Below are 11,204 nucleotides of genomic sequence, written 5' to 3' on the forward strand. Positions count from 1 at the left end.
AGAGTCTGATGTTGACATGATGACACACTTTTAAAGTGATTACCTGGCAGCACTGTCATCCTCTGGAACCTCCTCAGACTCCGTCCACGTGTCATCAGTGCCCCCTGAAGAAAAAAAAACACAAGTAAATAAGGTTTGACGACTCTGCAACCGAGGCTAATGACAACAACGCTACTTCTTCTTCTTCTGTTGATCCTTTTAACTGAAAAGGAAAAAAGAAAACACAAGCCTACTCTGATTTATTCAGAGTTGAAAAAAGCTCTAAATCAAAACATTTTAAAGCCAATTACCCAACAAGTGTTTAAATCAAAAACAACCTTTCATCATTTACTGTAAACGTTTCCTATTCAGAACATGTTTTTATGCAATTTTCACCCAAACTAACTAAGAACAGGGCTTTTGTGTTGGTCAGAATAAACACAGACAGACAGATTAGATGACACAGCAAGTTTGACGGAGTGACTCACACTCAGCTCCCTCTTCCTCGTCGTCGTTGTTGTTGTTGTGAATGATATACATTCTGACTACAGCTTTTTCTTGTTCTTATGGACGCCGGATGCACTTACTGTAAGTGCTTTAAGAGAAAGATGTTGCCAAATGAATGAGGCTAATGTAAAAGCTCAGTCACTGAAACAGCACCACGAGCTAAATTTCACCAGATTCAGGGTGTGTTAAAAGAAACATTTTAAAACCTCCCATCTTGGAATTTCTCTGCTTTATTCAGGCAAATTACTGCAAGTGACAAAAACAGATGAGCACCTGAGCAAACATAGAAGGCGAAGTTATTAGAATGGTAGATATTTGGATTTAGTGTAATAAATTGAAATACAAGAACATGAAAGACAAGTCTGTGAGCGTTCTTAAATGAATCACGTCTTCTATTTCACTTTGGTCCTGTCGCTGCATGTCACTCGTAGCCTGAACGCTAAGCCCATTCAATCACAGAACCCCTCGAGGTAAAGATGCTCTGTTCCTCTGCTGCAGGAACCAGGTGAGCCCGACAGGATCACGTCCGTCAGCTTCAGAAAGACACAACAAGGCTCATTCCACGACGCCTCGCTTTGTAATAATCATCAGAATACATTGAATTAAATGGCGTCTTTCAAGAGCGCTTTACAAAGTGGAGTAACAGTAGGAATACAAGACGCAACAAAAACAAAAAAAAGAAGACGAAGACAAGTAGAGGTAGAGATGAAAATCGACATTTGTAGAAGTGGAGATTCTTATCTTCTGATATTTTAAATGGATGGATAACTTAAAAACATCAGTCACTCAGTGCTAAGTGCTAAGGCTAGCTCTTTAACTCAGTAGAATGTCAAATGGAGCCGCAAGACATCCAGCCAGTCTCACAGATGACTGGAGTAGATCCTGAAGTATGTACTCATTCATAAATAGACTTTGAATCATGAATCGAAAATAGATTCTGAATCGAATCGTGACCCCCCCCCCCCCCCCCCCCCAAGAATCAAAATCGAAACGTGAGACACCCAAAGCTTCCCAGGTCTTAAGACAAATAAAGGATGGGAGACTAAAGGGAAGGCAGAGTTAAGAGAGGTCGAAGGCTGTGGTGAACAGATGGTGTTTGAGGAGGGTTTTTTTTTTTAATGTCTCCAAAGATGGAGCATTGCGGATGTCTGAAGGGAGTGTGATCCAGAGGGTGGGGGCTTTGACTCTTAAAAGGTCCCATCTCCACCACACTATCTGAAGGGAGCTCGGCGTCGACGTTGGGTTTCTTGTAACGATTTATAAAGTTTTCTCTTCATGTGTCATGTAAGGCCAACAGCCTGTAGCAGCAAGCTGAAGACTCTGCCCAAGCACTGATCGTTGATAAAAAGCCAACAGGGGGAACATTCAGAGTTAATGCAATGTGTCGTTACATATCAGGTCAGCCTAAGGTGCAAATGAGGACAACACTTAGGTTATGGCATGGGCTCTATTCAGAGGTATAAATCAAACGATCAGATGTCTCTTCACAGCATCTGATCGAATGTCTGCTCAGATTTGTGCCGGGTATTTGATAGTTCAGTGTTTTAACAACTGATGTGATGATGGTTGAACGTAGGGAAACACCGCTGAATCTGTATCAGCTGATTTTGACCCCTGTTGACAGACATCAGTTCATAATGTGGCATGAACCGATAACAGTACCCAATGTTTTTTGTTGTGGCAAAACAATTTAATGCTGGTATCTAGAACACCTAACTACTGATTAAGAGAACAGGTTTTTTATCGGGCTGAGGAAGTCAGCTGTTGACTAAACGGACTTGTTTTCATTGTCAAACATGAAAAACGGAGGCACTGTGAATGTCTTACACCAAAGCAAGTCATGAAGCAAACATCGGAATCGGCTAAATTGTTATTTCAAACATCGATGTAAGCCCTGATTTTTCCCCATCAGTGCATCTCTAAACTACATCACTCAGACTAGATTATTAAAACAACAGAATTATCCTTTTAAAAGAACCAAATCAGTGCTGTTGCATCAGTTACCTCATATACTTAAAACAAGGTTTATCAAAGACATGTCAGTGCGTTGTACATTTTAGCATGTGAGAAACTCTCTCAGAACATATATCAGAGTGAACATGTTCGGTTCGTCTTTGTCATCATTTTGCTGCTGGTGTTTCTAGAGGAATCCCCCCCCCCCCCCCCCACTCACATAAAGGAACATGATGTTCTTATAGGAAAGGCTGACAGCTGTCTGACAACCGCTGCAACTATTCACAGGTCAGAGAGCACACATGCAACTGAAATCTTCCACGGAAAATTTGACAGCCACAACTTCCCTGTTGAGGCTAATTTAAACTCTTATGTGCCTCTGTGTGTGTGTGTGTGTGTGTGTGTGTGTGTGAGTTATACCTGAGAAGATGTAGTTGTATCCTGTGCGTCCATACAGCTCTCCCCATCCAGCCAGAGTGGACGATCGGCAAATGTGCTGCAATGGGGAAACAGAGGATAAAGCAGAAGACCGTTTTGTTTTACTGTTAATAGCAGCACCTGTTTTTCACCTGTTAACTTTTACAAACAGTAAAAAAGGGAAGTGGCAACCACAGACAATCTGCTGGTTTCGTTCTTAAAAAGGCATTGAAAGTTTCAAAACTACTGTCCTCGTTTCAGTGGGTTTTGATACAAGTTGCAATTGAAAAAAGTTAACATCTCTTTCTTTATTTGGAAAAGGTTTTCTTGTGAAGGGAGTATGGCTTTGTGATGGTTTCCTGCAGGCTTCATAGTGTCCATATGTAACTAAATAAGTACAGATTATGTTTATGTTTTTGACATTCGCATTTGACATGCTGCTCTAAACTTAAAAGGTCACATATTATACAAAATACACTTCACCATGAGTTTCTAACACTAATATGTGTCTCTAGTCTGTCTATAAACTCCCCAATGATGAGTAAAGTCCATCCTCTCCGTCGTTTGCCTGCTCCATTTTTCAGAAAATGTGTGCTCAAACAGGCCGTTTGGAAATTTTCCCTTCATGACATCACAAAGGGCAGCAGTCCCTCCCCCAGGTGGGTGACACTCCCACAGCTAGGTGTTTGTTCTGCCCTCTGAGTCTACCTTCTTACTGTAAACAATAGGGCATGGTGCAAGAAAGCCCGGGCTGCCCAAGCCCTTCCAGAGAGGGGGCGTGGTCAGACACAGCTCATTTACATATTTAAAGGTACAGACACAGAAACAGCCTGTTCTGAGCAGGGCTGAAATAGAGGGGTTTATAGACATGATCAAATACAGGATCAGAGTGGATTTAGAACAAGAAACTTCACACACATGTTTTGTGGAGCTCTGAGACTTATTTAAACTGGTTAAAAAGGAGGACAATATGTGACCTTTAAATAATAAGTTGAGCTACATCTAGAACAAGTACAATAAAAATATACTATTTCATCACCAATAGTGAATTTTAGCCAAAATTGTCATAGAAAATGAACCAGACTGAAACATAGGATTTTTAGTGGAGCAAATTGTTCTGTTCCGTGTTTGGAAAAATGTAGTCCTCTGAACCTTCCTCTGCTTTAAATGCACCTTCTTCTGAGGTTTACAGGCTGTTCTGTGAGTTACTGGATGGAGGTGCTAAATCTCATTCCAAAGATTAATCTGTCAGTTTTAAGCTCAAACACATCTCCCAGTGGTTGAAGTCGTCTGCACTATTCATGTTGTCCTCTTCATAATTATAGTTTTAAGTTGAAGACATCATCAGTGACTGGGCCGAACACATCTTTGACTCGATTCGTTAAAGGACAAGTTTCTTCTGGATTCTTCCGTCTTTTACAAGCAGCTGCACTTGTCTGCTGTTACCATGAAAAATAAAAGATTAAAGGTTTGTGACATAAAGCTGACCTGGGTCAGTCACTTCAGAGAAACCAGTAATAGATAACTACGTTTTCGAAGCACTGTAAAACTGTCAATGTTGGACGTTGATATTGACTGAAAGGGCTGCAGGTAGCTTTTTTGTTTAAGTCCTTCAGAGTATCTAACTGCCGAGTTGTGACATTTTTGTCACTGAAACTAGATTGAACCAATCACAAGATAGAAGGCGGGACATAACGTTGGAATGAATTTGATTGGACCATTAGCTTCGATTGGTCAAAAATGTGTTAATGCCTCTGAGTGCATGATGAGTCATCAGACATTTGAACCATTTTACAGGAAGAGAAAAGATGGTTATATATTCAGATAATGCTTTTATATATATATATATATATATTTATCAGATAATGGCAGAAATATTCCATTTAACACAGGAACGCTGGATTAAAACCCTACAAATGTATTCCTCAATTCATGGGGACGTTAAGTTTACGAGGACTAATCGGGAGCGTTGAGAAAGACAATACAGAAAGGAAAGAAACATTGAACACAAACACCATCAACCTCCATCAACATTGTGATTCACACAGGTAATCCAAAACATGGTGGTTTCAGGAATATAAGAGGAGCAATAAAGTCAGACCTTTAACACAAAGCCTTGAAACTTGTGAGCCTAAATATAGAGGGAGAGTTGAATGTAAGGGATATAAAGCCTGGAGCAGCATTACCTTGCCATTGTAGAGGATGACGGGACAGACGAACCTCCCTCTGCAGCGAGCCAGCTTACTCCTGTTCACCAGATCCTGCAGCTTAGTGATCTGCACTGTGCTCTCAAACCTGCAACCACAGGGCACCACGTGTATTCAAACGTTTCAATTTAACAACACAGAAAATACACACTGTAGGATCACCTGGAACAAGACGAACAAATCCTCCTGAGAAATAATTGTTCAAAGGCTCTCCTGAGATTTCATTGTGACAGTTAGGAAGGACATCCAGCCTTTGCTTTGCAGATACGAGCAACAACAATTGATGACTTTATCACTTGCACCAATATATCTGCAAAGAACTAGAATGGCAGCCTTTTTTTTTTTGCTTTAGCACCATTGATGGCGCCTGCTCACAGGAGTTGGGGTTCTTAGTTGAGCTTCATATGCTCCCTGCTGAGTGCAGCAACGATGCTTGATGCTCGGGAAAAGAGCGTTTAGTTTTGCTGCTCCCTCTGCAGGAAACTTTCTCCAAAAATGACTCGAAACTGGCAGATCTCATTTCGCTTGAAGACGCGAGACCACTGGACGGTGCCTGATGCGTTTCTGAATTGTAATCTGTGATCCCGACTCTGCACTTTATCTGCAAACCGATTTTTCACATTGTAATTGTTGTTTTCTCATAACTTGTTGTTTGTAAACTGTTTCTTAAATCATGTAACGTTTATTATGTTGTGCGCTGATGCCCTCTTGGCCAGGTCACCCTTGTGAAAGAGAGCTTGATCTCAAAGGGTTAATTACCTGGTTAAATAAAATGTGTGTGTTCGTGCCTCTCAATATCATTTCTGGGTATAAAAGCCCATTGTGAGCAATGCTGACAAATCATTGCAACATTGCAGCAAAAGCCACAATTCCAGACATTTGAGAGTTTGGAAACAGATTTCTTTAAGTTTTTAATTTAACTGGATCAGCGAGCTTTATCCCCAGTCCTGGCTCGAGAGAGAGTGCATTTTTGTTGCCCTTGCTTGATCAATGACATAGCAAATAAAACTGTCTAGAAACCTTTATAAATGTGTGCATTGTTAACTTTTTTCAATTGATCTCCGATGCTGAAATTAATAACTGACATGCAATTTTCCAAAGTTTGCAGTAGGAAAACTTTTTCTGCACAAATGAAGAGAGCTTTTTGTTCATATGAAGAAAAAAAAATTGAAAACAGTTAAAGGGAATTTCCATTTTAGTGGAAAATTATTTAACTGCATCTGCAGTGATTAATAAGGATTTATTGAATCACTGAAAATATTCTATTTTTTGATACAATGGGACATCATGTGACAGGAGAGTCACTTCACCCCTCCGCTGCCGTGGTGTGTTCAGAGGGGCTGTGGATTGGGGGCTGATCTTTGCTCCCTGCACTACAGTAAGGCGGTGTGCAAGATTAGAGGAGTGACACAAACAAACAGGAGAGCAATTGGTAACCGAGTGGTCTGGACTTTGTATCGGAAAACGATGGACCAGCTGAGTGAGTAGGGTTGAGGTACCTGTCTCTCTCGGCCTCCGTGCATTCATACTCCAGAAAAACTATCTGCCGGGGATAATGGCCACACACTTCTCCGTTGGCGTTGTGGATGATGCTGTACTTGTAGTCTCTTGCAAATAACTCCAGACAACGCTTCTCTATCGCCTCCACCTGAGGAGAAACAGAAACAAACAAACAAAAGGTTATGGCAGAGGCTCAAAGGACCCCAATATTAGACTTTGTAAAGGGCTAGTCATCCCTCAAATGTGCACATTATTTGACAGATGACGGCAAATTTAGATGAAGACGCTCGTATCTCGATGTAAAGTTGAACATCCAGCACCTGTTTAATATTCTTTATTTTCAGCAGTGTCATCTTCAATGCCTTATCTTTATTCAAAACCTATAATGTATTGTTGTCTAATCAGCATCACTGTATCGTAATACAATTTAATATGCGTCTGTATAAATAAAGATAAATGAACATTATTGCCATTTTTGGGGTTTTTCAACTAAAGCTTGACTGCCCTGGCTATGACTGTAGGCTGTGAGTGCACAACAGGAGTAAAACCTGCAGCATGACCATGCATCAAAACAAACCCTGCAGAAACCTGAGTCTGTAGATTAAAATTTCAAAATGACAAAAACTGAGAGCAGCTTGAAGGATCAGACATATGCCGAATTGTGCACTGGTTCTTAAAGGTCGTTAATAAGTCATATATCACTACATACAGCTTTTGTTGTTTTGGTGGTGTACCAGGAATATTTAAAGTCCTCGATTTTGCAAAGGAGTTTGGTTTATCAGTCACAAAAGCGATAAAAAAAAAAAAAATCAGACTTTCTGAGTGTTTAAAAAGCATTTGAAGATGGCAGAAACTTACCCGTGGAATGAACTCCTTCGCTCTGTACTGCATCTTCGAAAACAAATCTATCAAATCCATTATTTCCTCGCTCTTTCTGACCGACGGTCCGGTGGCCGTGAAGCCGCCGGCCATGGAGGGAGACCCGGCCATCATGACGCCTCGACCCGCGGTGGTGGCCTCCAGTCGAACTCGACCTCCTTCAAACACCGCAGAGCCTTGTCCTTGGGAACGGGAGGACCGACCAGGCCATCCCCTCCCAGCCAGCTTCTTCCTGACTGCCCGTTTGAGGGGGCCGGAGCCGGGGACTCCTCTTGAATTCAGGGCACCGGCGAGCTGCTCCTCTCCCCGGAACACAAGCCGTCAGCCAGCCCCGCACAGACGGCCACTCACCGCTGCTGCTGCCGGAGGTAGCACAGCAAGCTAAAAATGCTACTTCTACTCCCCCAAGCTTTGGTTTCGTATTTTCACTTCCTCAAACTCTGCGTGTAATTATTGTAGACAATTTAATAAGTTCTGCTGTTCTCCACATCACCATTGTTTCGTCCGCGTTTGTGACATTTGGTGAATTGAAGCCCGACTCTCCACAAGCAGCTATCGGTCGGCTGGAGTCAGGAAATCCCGATGCTCCTTCCCCGGCCTGCACACGTTTTCCCCCAATGTCACGTCTTCATGTCTCCTTAGTAACCATGTCCATGACGATAAACTGATAAAAACACGTATTCAATAATCAACCCTTTGGTTTGCAGGGATCTCGGTATTGCCTGTGTTGTCGTGGATAGAAACCCGCAGCACTTCCAGCCGTGCAGAGCGGTGTTGCAATCTGTGTACTCCAGTCTGAAGGTACAACAGGCGGTAAACAGGAAGCTGACGAGACCATGTGACCGACATCTGCCCCCTTTAAATGACGTTTGTTGTTGATCAGAGACCACACAGGTCTCATGTTGTGGTCTCTCTGCAGCCGCATTTGTTTACTCAGAGGACTTCTCTACGATAGAATCTTATTATAATCATTGTATGCAAAGACACAACGAAACTTCTCTCCAGCGTTTACAAAAACAACAACAACAACAACATATATTTGTGGTGATATGAAAGAGAAGTATGCAAAAAGTGGCCAGAGCAGTTGCTGTTCAGTGAATTAATGATAATAATAATAAATAAATAGACAGTTGTGGTGACTGAAAGAATATATACAGTTATTATTTTGCAGTGACTGATTAGGTAAACAAATATAAATATAGAGACAGAATATATACAGTTATTATTGTGCAGTGACTGATTAGGTAAACAAATATAAATATAGAGACAGAGTATATACAGTTATTATTGTGCAGTGACTGATTAGGTAAACAAATATAAATATAGAGACAGAGTATATACAGTTATTATTGTGCAGTGACTGATTAGGTAAACAAATATAAATATAGAGACAGAGTATATACAGTTATTATTGTGCAGTGACTGATTAGGTAAACAAATATAAATATAGAGACAGAGTATATACAGTTATTATTGTGCAGTGACTGATTAGGTAAACAAATATAAATATAGAGACAGAGTATATACAGTTATTATTGTGCAGTGACTGATTAGGTAAACAAATATAAATATAGAGACAGAGTATATACAGTTATTATTGTGCAGTGACTGATTAGGTAAACAAATATAAATATAGAGACAGAGTATATACAGTTATTATTGTGCAGTGACTGATTAGGTAAACAAATATAAATATAGAGACAGAGTATATACAGTTATTATTGTGCAGTGACTGATTAGGTAAACAAATATAAATATAGAGACAGAGTATATACAGTTATTATTGTGCAGTGACTGATTAGGTAAACAAATATAAATATAGAGACAGAGTATATACAGTTATTATTGTGCAGTGACTGATTAGGTAAACAAATATAAATATAGAGACAGAGTATATACAGTTATTATTGTGCAGTGACTGATTAGGTAAACAAATATAAATATAGAGACAGAGTATATACAGTTATTATTTTGCAGTGACTGATTAGGTAAACAAATATAAATATAGAGACAGAGTATATACAGTTATTATTGTGCAGTGACTGATTAGGTAAACAAATATAAATATAGAGATATAGTGCAAATAAGTGAAGTTATAGTGCAGTGACAGAGTATATACAGTTATTATTTTGCTGTGACTGGATAAGTAAATAAACAGTTTTCGTGCAATGAATGAATAATAAATAGACAGTTAAAGTTAAAGTGCAGTGACTGAGTAGATAGATAGACAATTGTAAAGCAGTGAATTACAAAGTTATTGCACAAGTAATATTGAACAGTTAGCAGCGGTTGGGTAATTATTGCACATTGTATTCCCGTCTTGTTGGGGGGGGGGGGGGGGGGGGGTGTTTATGGGTTGAGGAGTTTGTCCACAGCTCTGGGATAGAAGAGCTGTCTGTTTGTCTGTGTGCGGATGGTCCTGAGTCTGCCTGAGAGAAGGGTGGTGAACATACAGTGTCCAGGGTGAGATGTGTCTCTCCGGATGTTTGAGGGCCCGCTTGTGGAGACGACGCGAATGGGTGTCTCTGAGGGATGGGAGAGGGGAGCCAACAATCCACTGAGCTGTTTTGACGATCCGCTGAAGATTCTTCTTTTCTGCTGCGGTGCAGCTCGAGTACCAGACAGTACAGCCGTACGTCAGGATGCTCTCGATTGTGCAGCAGTAAAAGTTCTTTACAGCAGATCGCGAGGAAGTCTGTTGCGCCTCAGGGTCCTCAGAAAACAGAGGCGATGCTGTGCCTTCTTTATCAAGTGTGCTGTGTTGAGGCTCCAGCTCAGGTCCTCTGAGATGTGCACTCCCAGGAACTCAAAGCTGGAGACACGTTCCACCTCTTCCTGGTTTATGTGCAGACTGTTGTGGGGTGTTTTTTGTTTTTTTCCTATAGTCAATTATTATCTCCTTGGTTTGCTTCGTGTTGAGGTGCAGGTTTTTGTTTTTACACCACCTAGAGAATGTTTGTACCTCCTCTCTGTAGGCCGCCTCGTTGTTGTTGGAGATCAGTCCTACAATGGTGGTGTCGTCTGCAAATTTGAAAAAGGTGTTGGAGCTGTGGGTGGGTGTGCAGTCGTGGGTGTACAGGGAGTAGGATAGGACTGAGGACGCAGCCCTGGGGTACACCGGTGTTGAGGATGATGGTGGAGGAGATGTTGTCTCCCAGCCTGACATGTTGAGGTCTGTTGGTTAGGAAGTCCTGGATCCACAGACAGAGGGAGGTTCCTAGCTGCAGTGTTTGCAGTTTGCTGACCAGTTTGCTGGGCTGGATGGAGTTGAATGCAGAGCTGAAGTCAACTAACAACATTCTGACGTAGGTGTTGGGCTGTACCAGGCGGGTGAGGGCAGTGTGCAGTGCGAGTGAGATGGCGTCGTCTGTGGATCTGTTGGCCTTGTAAGCGCACTGGTGTTGATCAAAACCAGCGGGAATGCAGGATTTGATGTGTGACAGTACCAGTCTCTCCATGCATTTCATGATTACCGGAGTCAGGGCAAAATGTCCAATTTTAATGTGCACTATGGAGTTTTGGTAGATAAATGTGAAAGTTGGAGAAATGTATGTGGTATATGTTCATAACTCTATACACAAACTGTCCTCATAGGAAAATTTGGTCCCTGGAACAATGTTTGAAGATAAAATGCCACGGGAAAAGTTATGGTGGGGGGCCGCAACGGTGAAACCATAACTCTCCTGGTAGCTTTTTAGCTCCAAACAGTGTTCCAGGTATGAGTACTTTGTCATAAAATATAGCATAGAATTGCTTACTTTT

General features: G+C 41.3%; 1 protein-coding gene across 2 annotated transcripts in view; it reads right to left on the reverse strand.

Moving 5' to 3' along the window:
• The window catches only part of mtmr14 (myotubularin related protein 14), a 29,864-nt gene extending 21,609 nt beyond the window's left edge, over nucleotides 1-8,255 (reverse strand). The window contains exons 1-5 of one of the 2 annotated variants that reach the window (XM_020639565.3): nucleotides 7,422-8,255; nucleotides 6,563-6,711; nucleotides 5,043-5,151; nucleotides 2,860-2,935; nucleotides 44-104 (exon numbers count right to left, since the gene is read on the reverse strand). In XM_020639565.3, the coding sequence (XP_020495221.1) occupies nucleotides 44-104; nucleotides 2,860-2,935; nucleotides 5,043-5,151; nucleotides 6,563-6,711; nucleotides 7,422-7,556 (530 nt within the window). In that variant the 5' untranslated portion in view covers nucleotides 7,557-8,255. The remainder of the gene's footprint in view (nucleotides 1-43; nucleotides 105-2,859; nucleotides 2,936-5,042; nucleotides 5,152-6,562; nucleotides 6,712-7,421) is intronic. The other variant, XM_020639564.3, reaches the window with a different exon arrangement.
• Between the last annotated feature and the right edge of the window lie 2,949 nt (nucleotides 8,256-11,204).

The sequence above is a fragment of the Labrus bergylta genome, chromosome 5, assembly GCF_963930695.1.
Source record: "Labrus bergylta chromosome 5, fLabBer1.1, whole genome shotgun sequence".
NCBI classification, from domain to species: Eukaryota; Metazoa; Chordata; class Actinopteri; order Labriformes; family Labridae; genus Labrus; species Labrus bergylta.